At 40.3% G+C, this 27,927-nt stretch overlaps 1 protein-coding gene across 1 annotated transcript; it reads left to right on the forward strand.

Annotated features, from left to right (window-relative positions):
- Positions 1–1,097: 1,097 nt before the first annotated feature.
- On the forward strand, positions 1,098–9,295 carry emx2 (empty spiracles homeobox 2). Its single transcript, XM_059947946.1, has 3 exons — positions 1,098–1,808; positions 3,048–3,232; positions 5,380–9,295. Exons 1-3 carry the CDS (start codon positions 1,421–1,423, stop codon positions 5,545–5,547), a joined length of 741 nt encoding a protein of 246 aa, XP_059803929.1. The 5' UTR covers positions 1,098–1,420; the 3' UTR covers positions 5,548–9,295.
- Positions 9,296–27,927: the final 18,632 nt, after the last annotated feature.

Consider the following 27,927-nt stretch of genomic DNA (forward strand, 5'->3'; position numbering starts at 1 on the left):
TTAAGAATAAAACACCGCGATATTTAAAACATTAGGCCTTTAATTGCAGCGGTCCCATGAATGGCAAGAGCCTTTGCCGTAACACAATCACAATGGGGCACGGTGAAAGAGACTTTGCTACTTTGAACTGATGTTTGGCATCACAGTGCACACGCGGCAGTAGTGATAAGCGATTCACGTTACAATGGATGCACGGCAAAATTCTCAGTGCTAGCGTTCAATATTTCTGCTGACATCTGATAAGAGGTGCTACTGAACCTCCGTTTTCTTCCCAAAAGCATGTGTAACTGTCCATAAGGAGGAACTCCCCTTTAAATGTCAAACCCCGCAAATACAGTGGGAAAGAGAGAGAAAATAAAGTCGGCGATTAACAAGATGTTTCCCAATTTAATCTTTCAGTCTAAATGAATTTGGCAAATACCTGTTTACAGGATTCTCTTGAATGATCGCGAGTGATACACAGAGGCTTTTTAAAGATTATTTACTTAATACAGCCCGAACTATTAACACGAAGCAAGAGAAAGGGATATTAAAGCACTCAGGAACCACACAGACTGCGCAGAGTCGATATAATTATCTAATAGCATAATTCCCCTACCTGACCAATAGAAATATAGGGATTCGGTCCGAACAAAGTCCCGGGATGCGAGGCAGCAACTAAACTCAGGAGCGAGCCGACATTAAGAGAGACTGCGCGCTTTTCATTCGATAGCGATTTAGACTTTGTTGTTTTAGGAATCATTTCTAACCCCCCTCTCTAATCCCGCGTTACTGTTATATATTGTGCGATGCGGAGTAAATTTAAAGAACGTTACGACGTGAGTAGGAGAAAATTCAAGGAACAGATCAGAAATCCACCTTTGCAGATTTGCCTCCGCAGAACTTTCCGTTCTACTTTTGCAAGAAGTTTTTATTCAGAAGGGCCTCTGGCAAATCGAATTGGGATTTCTGCCTAACACCTATCCCCCGCCGGAAGATGAAGCTGTGAGTGGTCGCCGAGGTTTTATTGCCCGGTGCCTCGCTCCATTCCGTACGGATTGAATCCACCTCTCCGGGTTTAAAGAGTATTTGACGCACTTAAGAGTCTCCGCTCAACCTCAAGGCGAGTAATAGCGACCAATCATCAAGCCATTACAGGGCTTCACTGGAAGCTGTTTATGTGATATCAGCTCTAATTAGCTCATGAACTAACAAATCGTTTGCACAACTTTCCAGCCGTGTGATAAAGTGACCGCATAGATGGATTGTCCCTGGACTATGTGGCCACATCGTTTCTAAAGTGTTCGCGGACCAACTTTTAATGTACGCGTCCTTAATCTCAGCAGTAATACTTTTCTTTTTGGGGGGGAGTGTCGCACAACTGCCCGTTTCTCTTTCTCTCACTCTCTTGCACTGAGGATATACTGACTGGCAAAAAACCATGTTTCAGCCTACACCTAAGCGATGTTTTACCATTGAATCTCTGGTAGCCAAGGACAGTCCACTGCCTGCATCGAGATCAGAGGAACCTATAAGGCCAGCCGCCCTCAGCTATGCGAACTCTAGCCCCGTGAATCCATTCCTGAACGGCTTTCCTACCAGCGGCAGGGCGATCTACTCCAATCCGGAGCTGGTGTTCGCTGACGCGGTCTCTCACCAAACCAACTCGGCGGTACCGGTTCACCCAGTCCCTCCACATGCTTTAGCAGCTCACCCTCTGCAGTCGTCCCATTCTCCACATCCCTTATTTGCATCGCAACAAAGAGACCCTTCGAGTTTCTATCCATGGCTAATACACAGGTACAGATATCTGGGACACAGGTTTCAAGGTACGTCCAATTTTAATCCACAGATGTTTGATTTTATTTCTTAATGTCTGCAATGCACAGTAGAAGCATTTTATGCTCTCCCATTTCCGCCGTGACAGATCTATACTTACCGCTCTCTGTATAACACCACTCTGTCCAGAGAAAGAGACCGAAAGTTTGATACGAGAGTTTACTGCCCGGCCCCTTTGCAGAGTTTGGCAGAGAGTTGTTCTGCTTTGAGAGTTGTGGAAGTCGGGGTGAGAGTGGCGGTGGGGGGGGGGGGGGGTCGGGGGGTTAGGAGACACTGTTTCTAATTCCCAAAATTCAGAAGCTGTGCGTGGCAAATGGCGAAACGACCTTAAAGGAGCGGCCTCATAGAAAGGGGTTCAAATTATTGGCTTTTTGCACGAATTAATAGATTTTGCTATGGCCGGCGATCCCCCCAATACAAGCACTGTAATGTAGCGCATTCGGCCGGCATTAGAAATACACTCGCATGCGATTTTCATTTGGTTTCTCAGTCAGTCCCGTAAATGGGTGTTGAACGACCAGAGGCCGATGGCGGTGTCTGCTCAGTGCTTCCGTCAGGGAAAATCTGCGAATTTCTGTAACTCTGGAGGTCTCGCCATTTTTGCATCTTTCCCCCCTTTATATACGTGGCCACTATCCAAGTGAATTATATAAAATTCCAGTGTGTTCTACTAAATGGAACCGAGACGAGTGGGCTAAGAACGTTAAGGCAATTTTTTAGACTGGACATTTTCTAAATGAACTCAATGCATTTATGAGTAAACTATTTTTAAATTGGCATTTTACCCCTCCTGTGGCGATTGAAGTGTTATTTTTGAAATATACGCTCAATAAATTGACAATTATATCTTGGTGTTGAGTTTTGGTTGTGCAGAGATAAATATATTTAGTATTTTGGATTTGTGTTCGTTCAGCTTAACAGGCAGTGGTGCATAATCCTCGCTGCTTCTATTTATTTCAATTGTACACTATGTTTTTAAAATATGTTATATTGAACGAATTCTGTAAATTAAATTGACAAACGGCTCTGTTGAGACGTTGGGAAGGGACCGGCCACAACACGCAGGCTTCAGCATTAACATTGCCGTTCCGGTGATTGTGGCTAACTTCAGTACAAACTGAATTCTGGAAAAGGAAAATGATTTTCAGAGCTGCCATCAGAGGCAAGATTTTGGTGGCGTTACAAGACGGCCCTGCACTCTATTTGTTGACTTCTTGTGTGATTCTCAGGAAACGAGACGAGCCCAGAGAGTTTTTTATTGCACAATGCACTCGCCAGAAAGCCCAAGCGCATCCGAACGGCCTTCTCGCCGTCTCAGTTGCTAAGGCTGGAGCACGCCTTCGAGAAAAATCACTACGTAGTGGGAGCAGAACGGAAACAACTGGCCCACAGTCTTAGCTTAACAGAAACTCAGGTGGGAAAAACTCGCTTCTCTCTCTCCTTATTGTTGACGACATTTTTTACACAAAATAAGTGTGCTGTTGAACTTACATGGAAATAAAACTCGTTTCTAAGGCATAGCAGCAATCGCGTCTAATGTAATACTCGGTGAATTTTCAATCAAATTTTGATACATTTTTAGCGGGTTGTTTTAAAAGTCAATAGAGTTTATATTAAATATTAGAAGTGCGTTCTGGTCAAATATATTGGTACAGGAAAGATCCTGGACAATTTCGAAGACTTTCTATGGATTGATATGCTGATTTAAAATTTTCCGAAAGTACTCGTTAAATATTTATTAAAATAATGAGGAATTGTGTAATTTTCTACAACTTGATCACATATAATATATGTGATTGTATGATGGTTTAGCGTTTAATACGTTCGGGTTCCACGCTGTTGCTAATTGCAGTCACGAATATTAAGAGCCGCTCTCTTTAGCCGTTGGGTTTGGTTAGATAGGAACGATGTGTAAGATCTTCAGCCCTGCCGCTTTGAGAAAGGAGTCACCAAGAAGTACTGATGACATCTGACATTTCAAGTCCCGTTGAATATTTGCAACAGACCATTTCTGTCAGCGAGTTCCTTACAGCCGCGAATTCTTGATGACGGTTGAAAGTGGAGTATATGCAGGTACACAAGAAAAGGGGTGGAAGAGATTTAGAGTAGGAAATAGCATAACGCGGGCACATACACCGTAAAGGTCTGTGGACATGCTCCATTTTAGAAAGCTTTGTGCTTTTCAAATTCGTCTCGGGCAAAACATTGAGCGGGAACAAATAGGTCGCCTTCTCCATTTGCCTGACGAACAAGGGAGCGGTCAGGCTTAATTTCCTATTTAATGTGTTCTTTAAGGTGGCTTTGTGTGATGCGAATCGATGCTGGCTGGGTGCTTTTGTCTGGCTGACGGGCTTGGCCTGAACACGCGAGATCCCTTTGGAGACCAGCAGACTCCCCCTCAATTAGGGAAGAGAGAGAGGGAGAGAGGAAGAGGGAGGGAGGGAGAGGGAAAGGGTGAAGGAGAGGGACAGAGTTGTTTATCGTGCGACAACTAACGGACAAGAGATTCACAGCGCAAACCCATAGACGCGTTTGAGTGCTTTAATATACAATTTCTTCATTAATCTGGCACCCTTATGTTCAGGGTTTTAATAATGTATGAAATGTGTTTGCATCACGTATGCACTTGCAAAGGCAATTAGTATAATTCATTTTTCCCGAATTTTAGCATTGTGCACAACGCTCTCAGTGAAACATGCACATAGATTTTAGCAAAGAAATTTGTGGTAATTTTGTATTTTTAAATGATGGGCAAATACAACTCGTTTCAAAGCGGAGACATTGATCTAGAGGTATTGTGTGTGTGTCTCTGTAAAGTAGTTTGGCTGCAGCGTGCGGCCCTCTTCCCCCCGAGACACTCGTGCGCAACTTTGCGATGTCCAAGTCATTGAGTCGAGCTATTAGCTTCAGAAGACAGAAAATGGAATTAGAATTGTTTTGATTTTTGTTTTGTCAAGAAATTCCCAGCCAGTGTGCGCCTTACAAAATATGTGGCGATGTCGCAAAACGTTAAAAAAGGTGTTTGCCCGAATTTTCTATTGGCGTAAAACCGCAATAGGGGATGAGGTGGCAGTAGGATTGGTAGGGGTAACAAAGGAAAGGGCGCGAAGGTCACAGTTTGATTTGGAGAATGGTATATGTTAGTTTATTTAATGAAATAAACCAAATCTAAACTTTCCTGATATAGCTTCACCGAGAGAATTATTACAGTAAACAACTACACAGATTAAGTTGCTGTTGAGCACTCGGCCTAAACATATTTCTTTTCACTCAAGTTTAATTTTGGGGCACGTGTACATACACGGGGCATGAATGATCCTTGTATTAATTAATACGGAAAATAAGAAAAATCTCTAACCCGTGAAATTACAAGCAAATCAATAATAATCAAAGATATCGCGTTCCTATTGAAGAAGAAGGTAACGTTTGTTTAATTGATGAACGCAGGGTAAGTGTGAATCGCAGACAATCAAGTTCTAACACAGTATTTCTAAAAACAATATGCAAACATAATTAGCTTTTTATTGTTAAATTCATTGGAAACTTCTGGGACTTTTTCAGGTAAAAGTATGGTTCCAGAACAGAAGAACGAAATTTAAACGGCAGAAGTTGGAAGAGGAGGGGACAGATGCACAGCAGAAGAAGAAGGGGACCCACCATGTCAATCGATGGAGACTTGCGACTAAACAGGCCAGTCCTGAGGAGATCGATGTCACCTCGGACGATTAGAACTGGAAACAAAACCTATGTCAAACTATAGTGTTACTTTCAAAACAGCAGAGTTGCTGATGTAGAAAATGGGAAAATAAAAATACTTCATCCAAAATGCAATTCCTGTGACGAGGCAGCTGAGGTAAGGAGAGGTCCAAGAGGTGGCACTACGCGCTGTCCAGAGGCAGCGATCAATCAACTCCGGGCAAGATGATTGACAAGCGGACTTTAATGTAAGGCAGTTCGCTTTTACGCGAACTCCTAATCCAATTCCGGACTTTTTGCACTTCCGAATTCAAATTATAAAGAACTGAATGGAACAAAATATCTAAAATCCACACCTGTTTCACAAACTTGAATTGCATGTGAGCCGATCGTGAAAAGATGGATTATTATAAATTCAAAAATGCGGGACTAATTTTTTTTAATTTTTTCTTATTTGCTTTAAGAAAGGTTCTGTCAGCTGTGTGCTTTTTACAGAGAAAAATTACTGTTAAAAAAATCCCTGTTAAATAATTATACCTTCTGGCGTCGATGTGATTGTGTACAGCTTTCAGGTAGAAGTGCTGCGTTTTAATGTTCACAAAACCAATAAACAAAGTTAGACATCTTTGGATTAACAAAACAAAAAAAAAACATTTTGATCACAATTTCAGTACTTTATTTAAAATAAGAAAACTTTTTTTAATTAAAAGAGAATTCCCGAGTTTTCTTTGTTCATCAGTCTGAAGCGAAATGAGAATTCCCGTGAGGTGACCTGGTTTGGCTGAGCTTGCTTGCAAGTTGCTACAGAAGATTAGGAGTAAAATCATTATCCATCTCTGGGCGGCTGTGGTCAACGAAGCACTGAGCCTGTTAATGCGTGTGTATTGCGACACTAAAGTGAAAGATGTCTCTGTAATGTCTTCTATCGAATGTAAATACTTGTGTTCGTTGAGTTTGTTGCAATTCTAACACATTATACTTCCAAGAAGTATGTCATTGTCATATATTGTCAATAAAGATTTATCCATTCGCTGCTCAGAATAATCAAATTAGTGGACATGTATGGGTTTTGTTCGATTCAAAATGACCCAACTCTGCCCATAATATTGTCAGTGTTTTGTAATCTATTTAACTCGATTGACATTATTGAATCAATTAACCCTTTGAATTCTCAGTTTCTGACCCATTTCAGAACGCGGGCCTTTCTTCCCACCAATTACATTCGCAAAGATGCAATCCCTATCGTGCTAGATATTATATTAAGAGACCAATTAGTGCGGCTGATGCTAGATAATTAGTTGCTATTATTTTGATTTGCATGTATTGAGAAGTGAAATTGTATATTTGAGATAGAAAATTTGAAGGGTTTTCTGGCGATTAAGTTATTAAATCAATGTCTACATGATCGGGTGGATTCCAACTTTTCATTGTTTTGACATTTTTTCCTGTTCATGCTTTTTCTGTCATCATATCAGAAAAGATAGAGGTGCACGAACAAATTAATTTGTCGGCGCTTGACATGCTCGAAACTGTACCGTGCAAGAGAGAGAATAGAATTTTATTAATTTAATTGAAATAGCAATTAATACTGTAGCATTTGAACTGTTTGTAACCAGCTCTTGACTACAAAACGGGTTTCTGAGGCAGGCAATGTTTTTCATGGTTCATTTACCTTTCATCCTGATAGGCTGCATTAATCAGTTTTATTTCCATTCACAGAAACCTCGTCTGCCCTGTATAGCTACAAAGAGTCCTAAAATCTTTTGTGAAAGTGCAAATCAGTTTAAGCAATTATCATACCAGGAATATGAGGAAAGCGGACGCGGTGCTATTGGCTCGTTTAATCTCTTAATCCATGAATAGGGGAATAGTTTGACATAACTGCGGACAATCTCAGTAGTCGTCACACTGTGATACGGCGCATTTACAAAGCACAGGAAAAATAAGAGCTTTGTTTTAACTCGTGTCTTTAAATTGCACAATTAATTACTGTCCACACGCGTCTTCGCAATGGGGAAACAGGGTTTGTAGAAACTGATAGCAATGCATGCTCTCGAGTGCTAGGGGAGGTAATAAAATGCAGCAACGTTAAAGGCTGACCAACATGAAATAAGATATCTTTACACATTGAGGACATTGTTTAAACTATCTTTAAATAAAATGTATAATAAAATGTAATATATTGTTAAAAGTTTGTCTATGGGAGCTGCCCGTTTGCACTGGAGTTCATAGCACTGTTCCAAATATGTATCCGAATAGCTTTGTGGCTCGTGATACGTGCTTCCCCGCATGTTTATCTAATATTTATTTTTCGTTTATTTAATGCCAAGTTTCTAGCCGCTGATATGTCCTTATCGTTGAGCCGTTCTGATCAGCAATATGCCGATGATTCTATAGTTCTTTAGTATAAAGCTTCGCACCTAACAGCGTGGTCGTTTTTGTAAATGGTTTCCCATCTGGATCGGGCAAAACAGAGCTCCGTCTTGCGCTGTACATATACTTAGCAGGAAGAACGTAAAGCGTCCTGCGCAGAAACAGCAATAAATCTTTTGAGAATACCATTAGCTTTGAAAAACCTAAAAGCTTTATTACAAACCGATCTTTGAAAATAGGGGATTAGGAGGCTGAAAAGGTTCCACAATACTTAGAAGAAAAGGTTTCATGCTAATGAGGTTAATGCCCTTTGTATCGCAGGACTACACAACTTCATTACCCACTATCTCAGCGTACACCAAGCGGCGCTGAGGACCCAACTGCCGCTGAATACACATGAGCTTTCCCTGACCGGCTAAAGAAGGGTTTTATACCAGGTCTGTTCAAACTAGATAATTATATCTTTTCAAGTCGGAATTAAGATAAATAACTGGAGGATAGGCGGCTCGCCTTGATCCTTGGAACCAAATTCGGCGCACTTTTCCTAAGCATCAAACAGTCACAGGGCAGTTATCTCATTAGAAGTTTCTCTACCTTGCACGGCTGATTCCATTTACTCATTCAAAAAGAACAGCCTCTCTTAAAATAAAACTGTGTACTAATTATACACCATGATTTAGATTTTTCAAAAATTAAAATGTTACCAATATACCTTTCCTGGTCATTATTTCCCGTGTGTTTCAGACTGTGAAATTCATTGCACAGAGAAACTCTTGGTAATAAAAGGCCGTAATTCTTAATCCCCCTGGTATTGTTCATTGTGTGTTGTTGTGTTAAACCCATCTTTTATTGTGCAGACATAGGATTAATATTTTCATTAAAATATCAAAGAAAAAGAATTGGTCTGGTTGGGGTTGTTAATCGAACGGCAGAAATTTCACTATAGTTACGGTAGAAGTGAGAGGCGAGATTTTTAAAAATGCATCTATATCTTTATCGATCTGTATGTGTCCATAAGCTGCCGCTCAGTCAGCAGCATACCTGTTATAATTCTGTACCTGCTCTCTAGAGTGCGTCCTTTTCGTTTATCCAGGTGGTTTCCTAATTGCATTAGATGTCCATTTGAGGATCTAAGCGAGAATGCTCCAGTTTGCAGTAATGTACTAAAGGTCTATTTACCGAATTCAAGAGTGAACTGGGCGAGATATTAAAGTTCATGAAAACACCACTGTTATATTACTATCTACTTAAGATTGACTAAGAAATTCGCCTTGTCGTATTTGCTAATGGTGAAGGTAAGGGTTCCTCTATATTCGCTGCCTATTATAATGGGAGTGTGGAGCGAGATACTGGTTCTCAAATTGGATGTAAATTGTTTATTTGATGAATTAAAACTTCTAAAAATTGATCTGGTTTACCGTTTAGTTTTCAATCTCCTGACTCCCTGGTTCTCGTTTCCTTTGCTAATTGTAGCCAAGCGTCTCAAGCTTTAATTTATATCCGGCCCGCTCTGTAAAACTTAGCGGAAATTAGCAACATGACTATAAACCAAGGAAAGATACCGTGAAACTTGTTCATGAAAAGCGGTTCTACAGAAAGCAATTTCCCTGATATACGAGCGTCAGTCTGATACCCCTTCTGCCTTGAGTCAGAAACCCAAAGCTTGTTTAACAGCACTGCCGGCTTTCCCTGTTGTATTCTCTGATCAGTATCACTGTTTTAGGAACTACTTAGACCTCATAGATCAATTGATTTACTTAAAGAAAACAAGCCCGCTGCGATTTGCAAGTGGGAGTTTTGAGAACCCAGTGACCCAGGCACTAACCTTAATCTGCATGATACCTGGTCGTGGTGGGACAGCCGAGGAGTGAAACACTTTAATGTCACGGTTTCAAGCAACATCAAAAAAAAAACAATAAATCAATCTTTTTTTCCCTTATTTAATCGATCAACTGCAATTATTCCAGCAATCCACCAGAGTGAGTCATTAATATATGACAGGCATGACTGCAAGAATACCCATTAATTGACTTCCTAATCTCACAAAAAATGAGCATTTAAAAATGACTTCCATATTTAGCAGCTAATCATATACAATGCAATCTCATTACCGATCCTAACTTCTTCACATGCTGAAGTATTGCATTGTAAAATGTTCTTTCCTTGCAGTATTTCAAAACTATTGTTAAATACGTCTGTTTCTCTTTTACTCACACTGAAGAATAATTTCACAATCATTTTCATATTTTTCTCTTTCGGCGTATTTGAGATTATAAATTTAACTTTGTGTTCTTATTTTCTGAATTGGTGAGTATATCATCCGATTGTTGTATCTACGACAAATGACAGCTGAAAACACGGAAGACCAGAGTAGCAGCGCATCTTGCGATTTTCCAGCCACTGCGCTTTGTTATTTCAGCAACCCTGCTACTACAAGCACCAAATTTACAGTATTTTGCCCAAATATCTAATTTCAAATCCTCAGCCTCACGTTTTCCTTGCAGCAGTTATAAAGCAAGGCTAAAAAAACTTTCGCGTTCACTCTGCAGCCATCATTTATACCACGGCTCCTATCGCCGTTGATAGACTGACGTCAGGAAGAATTTGATCCATCGAGTCTCACGAATTGCCTCTGAAAGTGATCCCTGAAATGAGAGTACACGCTCTACACAATTCCCATGGCCTTGACATAAGGTACAGCGATAAATATACACCGCTAATGAGCAATTACCATATAATCACCTTCCAATTAGCTTGCATAATGATGAATTAAACATTCCAGCTTGCTGGATTATGTTTCCTTACTTTGTATATTATTTACGAAGGCTAGCCACTGAAAGCACAAAAATATCGAATTATATGGGGACTTTTCTGATCAGAGTGTCATTATAAATTCAATTGTATGGTTTTTCATTTGGCAAAAGACGTATAGACTGTCTGGAATCACCGAGATATTCTGAGACTGCCTCTAAATTAATTGGAAGGCATCGCATTTTTAGTCGTATTAATGCCATTTATTTCATAAAATAGTTAACAAAGATGACTAAAGAACAGAAATTCGCATTGCTTACTGGAAAAGTAAGGGTAATATGATGTCATGTATATATATATATATATATACTTGTCTCTTTACAGTATTGGTATACTAAAGTTTATATTTTTTAAAGTAAGGTTATTCAAGTTTCGTCATCGGGGAGTTATGTAATAAATGTTTGTCTCTAAATATTTTTCTCTGATCCAGTGATTATATTTTAAGATGAATAAGGTTGTTGACTCCATGGGATGAATCATTTACAATGGGAGCACCATTGTCTTCGGATTCCAATGTTGTCTCCAAAACGAGAGAGTAGTCACTTCGACATAAATTGTAGAGGTAGACTGCCAGACAATAGCGGTTTAACAAAGGACCAAGACTCACACGCGTTTACCTGTGTTGTGCATTGTTCCTCTGCTCTTTCATCAACGGCTAAAATCAGACAGTTGTAATGAGTCATACTGGGGCATGTAAGGCTCCTACTGTCATATTTACAGATTAAGAAAAAACAGAACAGGATTGCGTGCAACCGCCGAAAATGAATGAAATGTGAAACAGACACAAGATGGAGCATAATGTATGGTCAGCGGCTTAATTATTAAAGAAGTTTCTGAAAGCTGTTCAATTAATGGCTGCCGGGAGCAATATTTTATAATATCAGCAAACAACCGGATACGTGACAGAGCTCGTATACATCTTGTAGGAGGCGGGGGCAAATGGTTTGGGCATCTCCATAGATAGTTTCCGCCAGCACGATGCAACTCACTGAAGGAACAGGTTAATGTAGATTCTCTGTTCTTGACCCTTCTCAGAGATATTAATAACAATGAATAGAATGTGGTCAATGTGATCTTACACCTACACCAATGTCAAAGATTCCTCATGAGATGTGCCGTTCGTTTTGTTTAGCTAACCTGTGCAAAAAGAGACAAAGATCCACAGGCCCGGATTATTTCAATGGGCTCACTGCTTCACCTTTTAGACGAAAATGATCGCATTTTGACTCCGTCCAAAAAATATCCCCTTATTCTTGGCAATCAGCAACAAAATTATTCTTAATAGGAATGTAATCGTACTACCGATCTAAACGCTTTGATCTAATACATTGTTGTTAACTTGGCAATTATTTTATCAGATTAATATCTTTAATACCGCAATCTCAAGTGAAAATACGGAACATTTGACGATAGTTCCTCCCATCGGAATAATGGATAACGGTATAGAGTTAATGAATATTTAAACTCGATTGGTTTTATTGCTCAAAAACGCCTGGAAAACTGAGCGATTCAAAACTATTTAAGAAACGTCAAAGTCGCATTTTAAAGGATTGTTGCAAGCATTCAGCCATTAATTTGTCCCGCTCCAAAGCATATTTCTGTAAAAATTATTTGAGATCAGCGTATATTACTGGCTACAATTATTGTAGAGTTAGAATTCTTTTGAGCATTGTAATGATAAACATGAATAATTCTGGTATTTAACTTATGCATATGTAGAGATAAACTAACCCGCTGTAATATAATGACGACACAACTATTGAAGTTCTCTGTAGCGGTCGTCTGCGTTTGACTTGTTAGGCACGCATTAACCTAGCTTTGAAAACAACGGTACTTCTGAAACGTGTGATTGTGTATGTCTTTGTGTGTGCGTATGAGTGCATGTGTGTGGCTGTGCGTTTGTGTGCGTATAAGTGCATGTGTGTGGCTGTGCGTTTGTGTGCGTATAAGTGCATGTGTGTGGCTGTGCGTTTGTGTGCGTATAAGTGCATGTGTGTGGCTGTGCGTTGGTGTGTGTATGAGTGTATGAGTTTGTATGTATGTGAGTGTACGTATACGAGTGTATGCATTTGTGTGTGTGTGTGCATTTGTGTGTGTGTGTGTGTGTGCGTGTGTGTGTGTGTGTGTGTGTGTGTGTGTGTGTGTGTGTGTGTGTGTGTGTGTGTGTGTCTGTGTGTCTGTGTATCCATTCAATGGTCCGCATCGGAAGAAGTACGCTGATTGTACTTCTAAATCTATAGATGGGATCTCATCTTTGAACGTGTGATCAGAGTCGACAGGCTCCGATACTATGAAGCGTTGAGTGGCAAGTGGTTTTTCCTTCCCTTCAGTTTTGACCTGTTTACCGCATTGCATGTAGATTACCACGCACATACGATAAGATGTTTGCTGAATTATACATGCTTCATTATAGAATGATTTCGCAAACCTTTCCCTATTCGCCATTTCTCTCTTCGCTTAGAAAACATTACTCAATACGTTCTAGGTATGTAAAGTTATAGTGACATTCTTAGGATGTTCACTTCTTCTTAAAATAAAAAAAGGTAAACGTTGTAGATGGGCTTTGGATTATTCTCCTGGCTTTTAAGCACTTTTAAAGTAATTAGGTTCTAATTACTTTAAAACCTAAAACTTCAATATCCCCCATAGTTTATTTTTTTGAGGACGCGCATGCCTACATAAGAATGTCCGTGGACGTACACAGGTATGTGTCCATAGAATGTAAAGTGTAGCCATAAAGAATGAGTTGAATGGAATTGGCCCTACAATGCATGCGTTCGCGGATGCTTTCATATATCTATAGGTCAAAGATTGTTTCATATCTGTTGGGCTATAGATTATACCTGCCAATATAGAGCATACTCTTGCGTATATGTGCACGGCTGCATACGTTTTGGAGGTGATGGTGAAGTATACAAAACTGAATTCAGCTCAGTTTTGTCGTATGCTGGCTGTCAAAATGTTGGTCGTAGTTTCGAACGGACAACGTCGACATATGATCAAGAAGCCCAGTGCTGCAGTAATATCGCGCACCGTTTTCTCATCATTAGGATTAACTTCTTGCAGTTAGAGCCGCATATAACTCGCTAGAAATCCCTGCCAGGCAGTCCTGAGTGGCCCCGATGTAATTGTACGGCCCGCATTAAAGATGGAACCCGATTATGGCGCATAACCTCCTGCTACTGTTTGCCTCAAATTGCAGAATGTTGCTCTGTTGATGGTATCTGGTGGAGAGGACTGTTTAAATTCAGCACATTCATCCAGCGACACTGCCTGTTTAAACACACTGGTTGAAGAGCGCTGATGACGGATTTCTGTTCAGTAAGTGAGAAATATTTGCCAACATTCAGACAGGGCGATAAATATTTCATTTAACGGCACAGTGCAATACACCAAGCATGGGGGGGGAGGGTGCGGGGGGTGGAGAGAAGAAGCGCGTAATAGAAACACAAAGTTAGAGTAAAATACCTGCGAGATAAGCGCTTGAGAAGTAAAGAGTTTCTTTGCTTCGGGGGAAAGATGCATGATCCGATATGGTGATGGCAATGATTGGAGGAATCGTCGCGGAAATTGCAACCGAGTTCCTCAATTGCAGAACCAACCTATAGGTTGGGTGTGAATAGTAGCTATTATTCATTTCGAGTTTAAATGCTTCCCTTTGTACAGAACTAAAACCGCAATCAACATAATCAAATCACAATGTTTCTTTGCAAGAGTTCTGAAGCAATAACTTTCACAGAAAGTTTTACACTGAAATGTATAACCCGTCAGATCAGATCTGTACAAGCACCGTACCTACTACAGGTTTCTGAGGTTCTGCTTGTAGGTGACACGTCAGCTCTGTCAAACAGAAAGCCCGGCTGAAACGAGGCGACATACAGGTGAGCGAGAGCACGCTAGGCATCTGTTGTCTTCCTCAAGACATTTTGCCAATATAAAACGGCTTAGCAAGGAACGCTTAGTATCAATAAGCAACGAAATTCATCGGTCGGGCTTTGAAATCCTGGAAGGTTTAAAATGTATTTTTAATTAACTTCGGCAACATTGTGCAATGATGATATGCCCTTAACTGAACACCTAATGGTGGAAGAAACACTCCGTTTACAATGTGGAAAACGTTCAATGGTCCCGGATGTCAACCTCAGTCTCAGTTATTGGAACCCCCACCCCTCCCCCGTTGTTTACAGCGGGACATGTTGGTGTGCAAAGAGAGGCGCGGTCACTCAGAACAAAACTGGCCGAAAGGTAGTAAAACGCACAGCTAGTATTCTTCCACGTCTAAATGCGTCTGGAACAGAGAGAATGATTTTCCCTCAGCCGCTGTCCCTACCTCATCACTACCCACAGAGGTTCACTGATCTCTCGTACTTGTGTCTGGTTACGTACCTGGTTGAAATCTATATTCTGTTCTTTCGTTCTGTAGGTTCTAGAATGAAAGGGGCCACATAGGTAAATAGTTATTAACAAAGGAATTCGTAAATAATTAAATGGCAGCATCTTCGTGACGCGTACATTTATTACCATATTCAGAAAGAGAGTGGCCCTGAGAGCACAGAAGCATTTACGCGCGTGACGAAGCGGCAAATGGTGGACCGACTAATTAGCTGATGTTGAGCGAATTGGAGAGCCACTGTAGGGAGGTTTGAGCAAAGTTACATTGTCTCCCCATGTGGAGAGCCATTCACAAGTAAAAAATATCTTCAAAGCAAATTCATCTTGGCTAGTTTTGATCGAATCACTTTACTTCAGAAATGTAGTCAAAGACTGGTCAATTGTATTATCTCGAGACTCGTGCACCTCAAAATTTGTCCAGGGATCGGTAGCGCATAGTGCACCATAACTTAACGGTCTTCAATCCCGTCCAAATATCGGTTCCTTCAAAGTAGGACCGTCTAATTACAGAAAACAAATTTCATCGCTTTCTCGCCTATAATCTGACATTTACTGACAACACCACTGTTGTTGGACGGATTTTGGTGGTGATGAATCAGCTTACCGAAGCGAGATGGGACGGCCGGTTGAGCGGTTCCGCAACAACAGCATCTTGCTAACGTCAGGAAAATCAAATAGCTGATTGTTGCCTTCAGGAAGAGCACAGAGCGTGAACGTGTACTCGTCTGCATCAGGATTCTGCAATGGAGAGAATCCGCAGTGTTAAGTTGTGTGTTAATATATCAGATGACCTATCCTGGACCCTGCACATAGACGTAATGCCAAGGAAAGCCTGCCTGCGTCTATATTTTCTTAGGAAGTTAAGGAGATTTGGCTTGTCACTAAACAATCTAACAAGCTTCTACCAACATACTATTAAAAGTTTCATGACTGGTTGCATCATGGTCTGGTTAGGTTCCCATGCGTAGTGGCGTGAGAAATGGCATAAGGTAGTGGGCTCTGTCCAATACACTCTTTCCCACCATCAGTACTATCTACATGAAGGTAACATCCATCATTAGATCTCCACCATATGGGTCATGCCATATTCTCATAGCTACCGTCAGGCAAAAAATAGAGAAGCCTGAAGACCCACTCCATGAAAATGAGCTCCATCCCTTCAACCAACAAGCAGACTGCAGTCACTACATTTTAGCCACACTATGAGGGCTTTGCACTAAACTGGACTTTGCTTTTTCCATTCCAATTGTGTTTTCATACAATTTCATCGAAAATAGTGTTTATGTTCTTCTTATGAATGCTATTTATATGATACTCAAATTGATGTATTGAACACAGGACCTGGGATGTTATGTTGAAATTGTATAAGATATTGGTGAGGCCTGATTTTGAGTATTGTGTCCAGTTTTGGTCACCTGCCTACAGAAAAAATGTCAATAAGATTGACAGAGTGCAGAGAAAATTTACTGGGACTTGAGGACCTGAGTTATTGGCTGAGTAAGTTAGGCCTTTATTCCCCAGACTGTTGAAGACCGAGGGGAAATTGGATAGAGGTATACAAAATTATGAGGGATTTAGATAGGATAAATGCAAGCAGGCTTTTTCCACTGAGGTTGGGTGTGACTACAACTAGAGGTCATGGATTGCAGGAGAAAGGTGAACGTGAGTGGAAACTTCTTCATTCAGAGGGTGGTGAGAGTGTGGAATGAGCTGCTTGTGGAAGTGATGGAGTGGGATCGATTTAAGCACTTAAGAGAAATTTGGATAGGTACATAGATGGGAGGGGCATGAAGGGCTAGGGGGCTAGGTGCAGGTTGAAGGGAATAGACAGATTAATAGTTCAGCATGGACTAGATGGGCCAAAGGGCCTGTTTCTGTGCTGTAGTGTTTCTATGACACTCTGACCATAATACTTGGTGCCCCTGATGTTGCAGCCTCTAAGTTTTTCATGTACTTTTGCAGATGAAAATAAATTTCACTCAACTAGCCTCATACATACTTGATTTAGGATGATTGGGCTCTTGTCTTGAATGCAGTCTTGGTCTGGATATGCAGCAAGGAGCAGGCAAGTGAATTACTGCCTTTGCCACTATGAAGAAACTGAGTAAAAGTATCTTACAAATAGGAAGGATCATTAATTCTTAAATCTAGTTTATTAGTGTACTCACTAAGAATGCCTTGGGAATGATTTATAAAATCTAACCTCATTGCATTATTGTCAATAGTTATTTTAAACTATTTATTTGAAATCTGGATGTGTTGCTCATATTCTGTCCTTTCCAGACAATCTGGCTGATATCAAAGTACTTATTTTGCAATGATTATTTGCAGAACTGTTTTGATTCAAAGGAAATTTTGAAATTATGTTTACATATGAAGTTCATTAACAAAAATCCCTAGGTTTAGAGTTGTGTTCAGCAGCAATTGTTTTATGATCAAATGAGTAACCTCAATCTTTCAGGAAAATTTGACCACATGCAACATCATGTGAAGGATTGGCCTACTTGTTGAGGCTAGTCGTCTCAGTCAAATGATATTTCTAGAGAAGTATTTCAAGTGCTTCATTGCATATCTTTAATCACTTCAGAAGTTGGAAGTGTGGCCATACCACTGAGAAGAATTGTGCTACACAATTCCAATAAGATCTGGGTACCACTGATTATTGGCTTGTGAACAACAAATAACAATTATACTACTGAAGTGGCAGATTATGACTGTCTCCAATCTAGGAAAGATTAATTGTAAGACCATAAGATCATATGACGTAGGAGCAGAAGTAGGCTCTGCAGCCCAGTGAGTCTGCTCCACCATTTAATCATAGCTGATCCTGGATCTCACTCAACCTCATACACCTGCTTTCTCACCATTACCATTGACTAATCAGGAAACTATCAATTTTCACTTAGCCATGGTCTTGGCGTTCACCACAGTCAATGGCAGAGCATTCCATAGATTCAGTACTCCCTGGCTGAGTAAATTCCTCCTTATCTTAGTTATAAAGAGTCACCCCCGGGCAATTTTGAGCCTGTGCCCTCTAGTTCCAGACACCCCAGCACTGGAAACATTCTCTCCTCATCCATATTATCTTGTCCTTTCAACATTCAGCGGGTTTCAATGAGATCCCCCCACATTCTTCTAAATTCCAGTCCATAAAGAACCAAAGCTGCCAAATGCTCCTCATATATTAACCCCTTCATTCCCTGATTCTTCCTAGTGAACCTCCTTTGTATTCTCTACAATATCAACACACCCTTTCTGAGATAAAGGTGCAAAACTGTTGACAATACTCCAAGTGCAGCCTGACTAGTGTCTTATAAAGCCTCAGCATGATATCCTTGTTTAAATATTTTATTCTACTTGAAATAAATGCCAACATTGCATTTGCCTTCTTTACCATAGGCTCAACCTGTAAATTAACATTCTGGGAGTCTTGCACGAACACTCCAAGTTCTCTTTGAATTTTCTCCCTATTTAGATAATAGTTCACACTTTTGTTCCTTTTACCAAAATGCATTATCATACATTTCCCAACACTGTATTCCATCTGACACTTTTCTGCCCATTTTTCCAATTTATCTAAGTCCTTCTACAATTGCATCACTTCCTCAGCAGTACCTATCCCTCCACCTAGTTTTGTAGCATCTGCAAACTTTGCCACAAAGCCATCAATTCCATTAACTAAGCTATTGACATACTATGTGAAAAGTAGCGATTCCAATACTGACCCCTGAGGAACCCTACTAATCACTGGCAGTCAGCCAGAAAAGGCCTCACTTAACTCCTACCTGCTGCCTCCTGACTGTCAGCCATTGCTCTATACATCCCAGCTTCTTTCCTATAATTCCATGAGACTTGTTAAGCAGCCACATTGCAGCTTATCAAACGCCTTCTGAAAATCCAGGTAAGTGACATCTATTATCTCTCCTTTGTTTACCATGTTTGTTACTTCCTGGAAGAACACTAACAGATTTGTCAGGCAAGATTTCCCTTTACAGAAACAATGCTGACTTTGAATTATTTTATCATTGGTCTCCAAGTAGACCAAAACCTCATCCTTAATAATGGTCTTCAACAATTTCCCACTCACTGAGGTTAGACTAATTGGCCTATAATTTCACTTATTTGCGTTCCACTCTTCTTAAAGAGTGGATTGACATTTGGAATTTTCCAGTCCTTCAGAACTATGCCAGAATCAAGTGATTCTTCAAAGATGACCAATGCATCTGCTGTCTCTCCAGCAACTTCTTTCAGAACTCTTTGATGTCGTCCACCTGGTCCAGGTGACTTATCTACCAGAAGACCTTTCAGTTTGCCTGGCATCTTATCCTTTGTAATAGCAATGGCACTCACTCCTGCTCCCTGACACTTAAAGACCTCTGAGACACTGTTTGTGTCTTCCACAGTGAAGACTGTTGCAAAGTACTTATTAAGTTTATCTGTCACTTCTTTGTCCCCCATTATTAGCTCACCAGCATCAGTTTCCATCTTAGTATCAATCTCAATGAAAGTATACCATCAGTTTCTTCAAATCTATAAAGTGTAAAAGGGAGAAGAGAGTGGACATTGGACTGCTTGAAAGTGACACTGGAGAGGTGGTTATAGGGTACAATGAAATGGTGGACAGACTGAATAAGTATTTTGCATCAGTCTTCATTGTGGAAGACACTAGCAGTATGGTGGAAGTTCCTGGTATCAGGGGTCATGAAGTGTGTGAAATTACCATTTACTAAGGAGAAGGTTCTTGGGAAATGGAAAGGTCCGAAGGTAGATAAGTCAACAGGGTTCTGAAAGAGGTGGCTGAAGAGACTGAGGAGGCATTAGTAATAACCTTTCAATAATCACTAGATTCTGGAATGATTCTGGAAGACTGGAAAATTGCAGATGTCACTCCACTCTTAGAAAAGGGAGAGAGGCAGAGAAAAGGAAATTATAGGCCAGTTAGTCTAACTTCAGTGGTTGGGAAGATGTTAGGGTCAATTGTAAAGGATGTGGCTTTGGGGTACGTGAAGACACATATAAAATAGGCCATACCCAGCATGATTTCCTTAAGGGAGAAATTTGCTTGACAAATCTGTTGGAATTCTTTAAAGAAATAACAAGCAGAATAGACAAAAGAGAATCAGTTGATGTTGTGTACTTGGATTTTCTGAAGGTCTTTGACAAGGTGCCACACATGAAGCTGCTTAACAAGCTACGATCCCATGGTATTACAGGACTGATTCTACCATGGATAAAGCAATGGCTGATTGGCAGGAGGCAAAGAGTGGGAATAAAGGGAGCATTTTCTGGTTGGCTGCCAGTGACTAGTGGTGTTCCACAGGGGCCTGTGTTAGGGTCGTTTCTTTTAATGCTATTTGTCAATGATTTGGATGATGGAATTGATGGCTTTGTTATAAAGTTTGCTGTCGATACAAAGATAGGTGGAGAGGCAGGTAGTTTTGAGGAATTAGAAAGGCTACAGAAGGACTTAGGAGAATGGGCAAAGAAGTGGCAGATGAAATACAGTGTCAGGCAGGTTCATGCACTTTAGTAGAAGAAATGAAAGGGTTGACTATTTTCTAAATGGAGCGGAAATACAAAAATCTGAGATGCAAAGGACTTGGGAGCTCTTGTTCACGATTCCCTAAAGGTTAATTTGCAGGTTGAGTCTGTGGTGAGGAAGGCAAATGTTAACATTAATTTCAAGAGGACTTGAATATAAAAGCAAGGATGTAATATTGAGACTTTATAAAGCGCTAGTGGGGCCTTGCTTGGAGTATTGTGAGCAGTTTAAGCCCTATTTCTTAGAAAAGATGTGCTGAAACTGGAGAGAATTCAAAGGAGGTTCACAAAAATGATTCCAGGATTGAATGGCTTGTCATATGAAGAACATTTGATAGCTCTGGGTCTGTATCACTAGAATTCAGAAGAATGAAGGGTAACCTAATTGAAAATTATCAAATGTTGGAAGGCCTTGATGGAGTGGATGTGGAGAGGATGTATCCTATGGTGGGAAAATCTAAGACTAGAGGACACAACCTCAGAATAGAGAGGCATCCTTTTAGAATGGAGATGAGAGAAGATTTCTTTAGCCAGAGAGTGGTGAATCTGTGGAATTTGTTGCCACAGGCAGATGTGTATATCTAAGGCAGAGGCTGATAGATTCTTGATCTGTCAGGGCTTGAAGGGACACAGGGAGAAGGCAGGAGATTGGGGCTAAAAGGGAAAATAGGTCAGCCATAATGAAATGGTGGAGCAGACTTGATGGGCTAAATAGTCTAATTCTGCTCCTATATCTTATGGTCTCATGGTCTTACTATCTTTATCAACATTCTAGGATGAGATTATGGGAGGTGATGGTCACTGCAGGATTTTTTATGATTAATGCCCCCGACTCTAGGAACTTAATCTGCTTTATCAATGATCAGAATTAGAATCAGATATTATATCACCGGCATATGTTGTGAAATTTGTTGTTTTGCAGCGCCAGTATGCTGCAATATATAGTCATAAAAATCTATAAATCACAGTAAAGATGGAAAACAGCTTTTATCCCCAGGCCGTAAGACTGCTGAACTTCCTACTGCGTTCAGGTCTTATCACGCATGAAGGACCAGTAGTGTTATACCATTTACTTTAATTTTTAGCTGACATCGCATATGAACCTTACTATTTGTTAATCTATTTGTGGTAATATTACTTTAGGTGTTTTGTGTGTGAGCTATATGTACTGTGTTGTGCACCTTGGTCTGGAGGGACATTGTTTCATTTGCCCGTGTAAATGTGTATAATTCAATGACAATAACCTGAACTTGAACTTGAATCTTCAGTCCCTCATAAAACTACCTCAGATATTATTTCATGACTGCATTTTATTCATCTCCATTTCTATCTATTCAGAGCATAAAATAGACAGCTTCAGGACGGACTGGATGACATTCAGCCATGGCTTGATGTGTCAAGAAACATTTGTACTGTACATGAACTAGGCAATGAGCATCTCCAACAGGTGAAAGTGTAATCAGCTCCTGCTCCATGATCATTAAAAATTCAACCATAGTTGATGTTTTGTGGATTCATTACTGACCAGAAATTAGAAAATTAATAGGAACATTTGTTTTGCTTTTCCTTGCTTTTCTGCAAAATTCCTTATAGGTAATATGGATGACTCAGAGCATGGATTGGTGTTTGAGATAATGTTGTCACCATTATTACAGAAACATGGACAAGGCAGTCAGCTCACCGTTCTGCATTACCCATGGTTCTGGTGTGACAGAGGAAGAGGTAAGAGAAGATGAGGAGTTTCACATTTGATTAGGTTGTGTCGCAAAAATCCAGCATCCATCATGGACCTTCACTATTCAGCTATGCTCTCCTCTCATTGCTGCCACCAGGAAGAAAGTACAGCAGCCTCAGAACCCACACCACCAGGTTCAGGAACAGTTATCATCCCTCATCTCTCAACCATAAGACTCTTAAACCATAAGGGATAACCTCACTCAATTTTGCTTGTCCCATCATTGAAATGTTCCCCTAACCTATGGACTCACTTTCAAATGCATGTCTTGATATTTGTTGCTTATTTATTTATTATTATTATTATCATTCTTTTTCTGTGTGCACTGTTTCATTGTTCTATTTCCTGCAACAATAGTTCACTAACCTTGTTGTTATAATAGAAAAATCCTTTTGATCTAAGTAAATTTTATTATCGAAGTATGTACCAGATATGACCTTAAGATTCCTTTCTTTTGTAGACATTTACAGGAAAATAAAGAAATTCAATAGAATTTATGAAAAAAACTATATGTGAACAAAGACTGACAAATAACCACTGTGCAAAGAACATCAAAAAAATAATATCGAAAACATGAATTGTAATGAGTCATTGAAAGTGAGCCTGTAGGTTGTGAAGCTATCCACCTTGGTTTAGGAGCCTGATGATTGTAGGGTATAACTGTTCCTGAACCTGGCGGTGTGGGACGTAAGGTTTCTGTACCTCCTGCATGATGGTAGAAGAGGGCATAGTCTGGTTAGTGGGGGTTTCTGTCAATGGATGCTGGTTTCTTGTGGTGGCTTTCCTTATAAGTGTCCACAATAGAAGGGAAGGCTTCTCCTATGATGGACTGGGCTGTATGCACCATTTTCTGGAGTTTTGTCCATTGCTGGGCATTGGTGCTTCTATAGCAGGCCATAATGCAGTCAGTATGCAGTCATACACTCCAATGTGCATCTTTAGAATTTGGTCAGAGTTATTGGTGACGTGTCTTTATAACTGATATTGATGGTTTGCAAAAGTGACTTTTTTGTACAAGTTGCAAAATTAAACATTTTTGCAAAGTTGCTTTTACAAAGTAATATTGTGATAAAATTCATCTCGGAAATATATCACATTATAATATAACCAATTTTTGTTTTAGGATTTTGAGGCCAACAGTTTATCTGGCTTCTACCCCCTTTCTTTCCAGTCCTGATGAAGGGTCTTGGCCCAAAATGTTAACTGTTTATTCCCTCCGTAGATTCTTCCTGGCTTGCAAAGTTCCTCCAGGCCAGGCAGCATCTATACGGAGAAGTGCTGTTGACGTTTCAGGCCGAGACCTGAGACGTCGACAGCGCTTCTCCCTATAGATGCTACCTGGCCTGCTGTGTTCCACCAGCATTTTGTGTGTGTTGTTGTTTGAATTTCCAGCATCTGCAGATTTCCTCGTGAAAGTTCCTCCAGCATTTTGTGTATGTTGCTCAATACTCCCAGCATCTGCAGAATGTCTTGTGTTTTGAATTCATTTCACTGTAGTCTTAGCTTCCCATCTTACAGATGGCTTTAGTGTGCAGCTTTTTAGCACTGATGATATGCAAAGCAGCTCTGAGGAAACTGGTCACAAAGATGGTGTCAATACTATTATTTCCTGGTGATTAATTTCACATATTCTGCTGTATGTTGAATGACACATTACATTTCCAGTTTTCATGATTCTCATTGCTAAGGGCATCAAGAAAACAACTTCTCAGAAACATTTATCAATCCATACTAAGTTTATTTATTGAGAATCAGCACAAAACTGGCTCTTCCGGCATTTTGAGCCACACCACCCAGTAAATTTTGATTTAACCTTAGCCTAATCGTAGGACAATTTACAATGACCAATTAACTACTAACTGGTACGTCTTTGGACTGTGGGAGCATGTACACACACCTTACAGATGATGTTGGAAATGAACTCCGATGTCCTGAGCCATAAGTGTTATGTTACTGCTAAGCTACGTTGCCTCAGTTTAGCTTCTCAATAAAACAACAGAGCTTAAAATATACATTTAGATATAGTTTGATTGTAACTGCTTAGTAAAATATCAGGAGAAATTTTAATGACACTTTCCCATCCCATTACCATTCTTTAACATTTTCAATTAAGGATGCTAGGAGCAGGGATAAGACAAAAAGCAATCATGCATTGGAAGAAGGGTTATTACGTATGCACCATTTTCCTCAGTTTTCTCCTTTATTTATTTATTTAGCGATATGGCATAGAACTGGGCCTTTCAGTCCAATGAGTTGCACCATCCAGCAATCTTACCTATTCAGCACATGCTCAATCACAGGACAATTTACAATGACTGATTAACCTACTAACCGGTAAATCTTCGTATGTGGGAGGAAACTGGAACAACCAGAGGAAATCTACGCACTCATCAGGAGATTGTATGAACACCATTACAGATGGAGCCAGAAATGAACTCTGAATATGTGACTCTCATTAGTCAAAATGGGAAGAACATGTAAATTTGACAGTCATTACAGTGAATCCAGATCTCTGGCACTAGATGGTCATTAGATGGCAATTAGGATTGAAAACTCTTACTGATTTTTGTCAGGGCACGTAAAAGGGACTTGACCCAAACACAGAACAGTGGAGATGGATTAGCAGAAAGCAATAATTTTAATAATAAACTGCAAAATAACATACCATGATGGGCCACGAGACAGGAGTGAATAACTACTTAACATATCAAGCAACAAGGTCATGGAAGGCTAGAAGCAACTTGTTGAGGCTGGCTGGTTGGATGAGTTAATAAGAACTGTGAATGAGAGTTGGGTTTAAATAGGCTGCAGGTGATCAGTTGGAAATGAGTGGTGGGTGACTCCTGTTAGCTGGCTGGAAACTGGGAGCTGCCTACCTGTGCTGGCTTGACATTCTTCCTATTCTTCAAAGCTTCATAGAGTCATAGAAAAGTATAACACAGAAACAGAACCTTCAGCCCAACTAGTCAGTGCTGCCTACCCCCATCCAATGCTAGCAAACTCTCTCCATATATTAAATAAAAGCTCAAATCACATCAGCTAGAGTTAAGTTTAAATTTGAGCCATATAAGGCTTATTAACAAACATCTCTAAGTGCCTGGCAATGCGTCAGTGATATCAATGGATATGGAGACTGGTGGCCAGTGCTATTATGTTTGCTGTTGTGTGCTGGGGCAGCAGGCTGAGGTAGCAGACACCAACAGAATCAACAAACTCATTTGTAAGGCCAGTAATGTTGTGGGGTGAAACTGGACTCTCTGACGGTGGTGTCTGAAAAGAGGATGCTGTCCAAGTTTCATGCCACCTTGGACAATGACTCCCATCCACTCCATAATGTACTGGTTAGGCACAGGAGTACATTCAGCCAGAGACTCATTCCACCGAGATGTAACACTGAGCATCATAGGAAGTCATTCCCGCCTATGGCCATCAAACTTTACAACTCCTCCCTCAGAGTGTCAGGCACCCTGAGCCATTAGGCTGGTCCTGGACTAATTTCCACTTGGCATGATTTACTTATTATTATTTAATTATTTATGGTTTTATGTTGCTATATTTCTACACTATTCTTGGTTGGTGTGACTATAACGAAACCCAATTTCCCTCGGGATCAATAAAGTATGTCTGTCTGTCTGGATCAGTAATTTGAATTGCACCTTATACAAGCAATACACTGGCACTAAATAAATTCTAAAACATGCACATTCAAGTAATTTTACCATTTCTGACATGTTGCACTGTAAACAATGGCTCATCAATGGCACATTTGACAAGGTTCTACACAGTAGGCTTATTCAGAAAGTCAGAAGGCATCGGATCCAGGGAAGTTTGCCCAGATGGATTCAGAATTGGCTTACCTGCAGAAGGCAGAGGGTTGTGGTGGTGGGAGTACATTCAGATTGGAGGGTTGTGACTAGTGGTGTCCCACAAGGATCTGTTCTGGGACCTCTACTTTTCGTGATTTTTATTAATGACCTGGATTTGGGGGTAGAATGGTGGATTGGCAAGTTCACAGACGACACAAAGGTTGGTGGTGTTGTGGATAGTGTAGAGGATTGTCGAAGATTGCAGAGCGACATTGATAGGATGCAGAAGTGGGCTGAGAAGTGGCAGATGTAGTTCAACCCAGAGAAGTGTGAGGTGGTACACTTTGGAAGGACAAGCTCCAAGACAGAGTACAAAGTAAATGGCAGGATACTTGGTAGTGTGGAGGAGCAGAGGGATCTGGGGGTACATGTCCACAGATCCTTGAAAGTTGCCTCACAGGTAGATAGGGTAGTTAAGAAAGCTTATGGGATGTTAGCTTTCATAATTAGAGGGATAGAGTTTAAGAGTCGCAAGGTAATGATGCACAGTTCTGGTCGCCTCACTATAGGAAGGATGTGGAAGCATTGGAAAGGGTACAGAGGAAATTTACCAGGATGCTGCCTGTTTTAGAGAGTATGCATTATGATCAGAGATTAAGGGAGCTAGGGCTTTACTCTTTGGAGAGAAGGAGGACGAGAGGAGACATGATAGAGGTATACAAGAAATTAAGAGGAATAGATAGAGTGGACAATCAGTGCCTCTTCCCCAGGGCACCACTGCTCAATACAAGAGGGCATGGCTTTAAGGTAAGGGGTAGGAAGTTCAAGGAGGATATTAAAGGAAGGGTTTTTACTCGGAGAGTTGTTGGTGCATGGAATGCACTGCCTGAGTCAGTGGTGGTGGTAGATACACTAGTGAAGTTTAAAAGACTACCAGACAGGTATGTGGAGGAATTTAAGGTGGGGGGTTATATGGGAGGCAGGATTTAAGGGTCAGCACAACATTGTGGGCCAAAGGGCCTGTACTGTGCTGTACTATTCTATGTCCTATGTCCTATTTCTTTAATTGCCTTCCTTGCCATCTCCTTTTTAGAGCCTATGCACACAACTGAGGATCTGGTGAGGCACTGGATGTATTTATGATAGAAAGAACTGTTTAATTTGCATGGGATTATTTTGGTTTTCCTACTTCTTGTTATAATTTTACTGCAGACACACATTAGCTGTTTATTATCTGTTTTTATCAATCATTTGACCTTCAGTAAGAGCAAGTTTACCATAGCCGGTTTAGTGGTAGTGTTCAGTAAGTCAACAACACCTATATTTGTAATGCTTTCTGAACACACTGGAACCTTACACTTGGAACAATTGTATGTTTTCTGTGCTTTGTGTGGACATGATTAGATCTGAAAAGTGAATGGAAAATAATTTTGATAAATCTGTAATTACTTTTCTAACAAATGTTATTGTTTAGTTGGCACTTCAATAGTTTTCAGTTTAGGCCTTGAATTGAGATCCCTAGTACAGGTCGCTAAATTAGTATCTTCATTACAACATAGGCTGTCTAACGATAGGATTAAAGTATATTCCCCTAACAGCACATTGAAGACTTAAATCTTGGATGAGAAAGGGTTCACTCCAAGTGCAGGCGTGCCTGATCTTGATGAGTGCAGGAGTCATATGAGCAAACAAAAAACAGCACATGTTTATATCGTGGTGCATGCAATCTTTTATTCTGCAAAAAGACACAAACAA

The sequence above is a fragment of the Hypanus sabinus genome, chromosome 22, assembly GCF_030144855.1.
Source record: "Hypanus sabinus isolate sHypSab1 chromosome 22, sHypSab1.hap1, whole genome shotgun sequence".
In the NCBI taxonomy this organism is placed as follows: domain Eukaryota; kingdom Metazoa; phylum Chordata; class Chondrichthyes; order Myliobatiformes; family Dasyatidae; genus Hypanus; species Hypanus sabinus.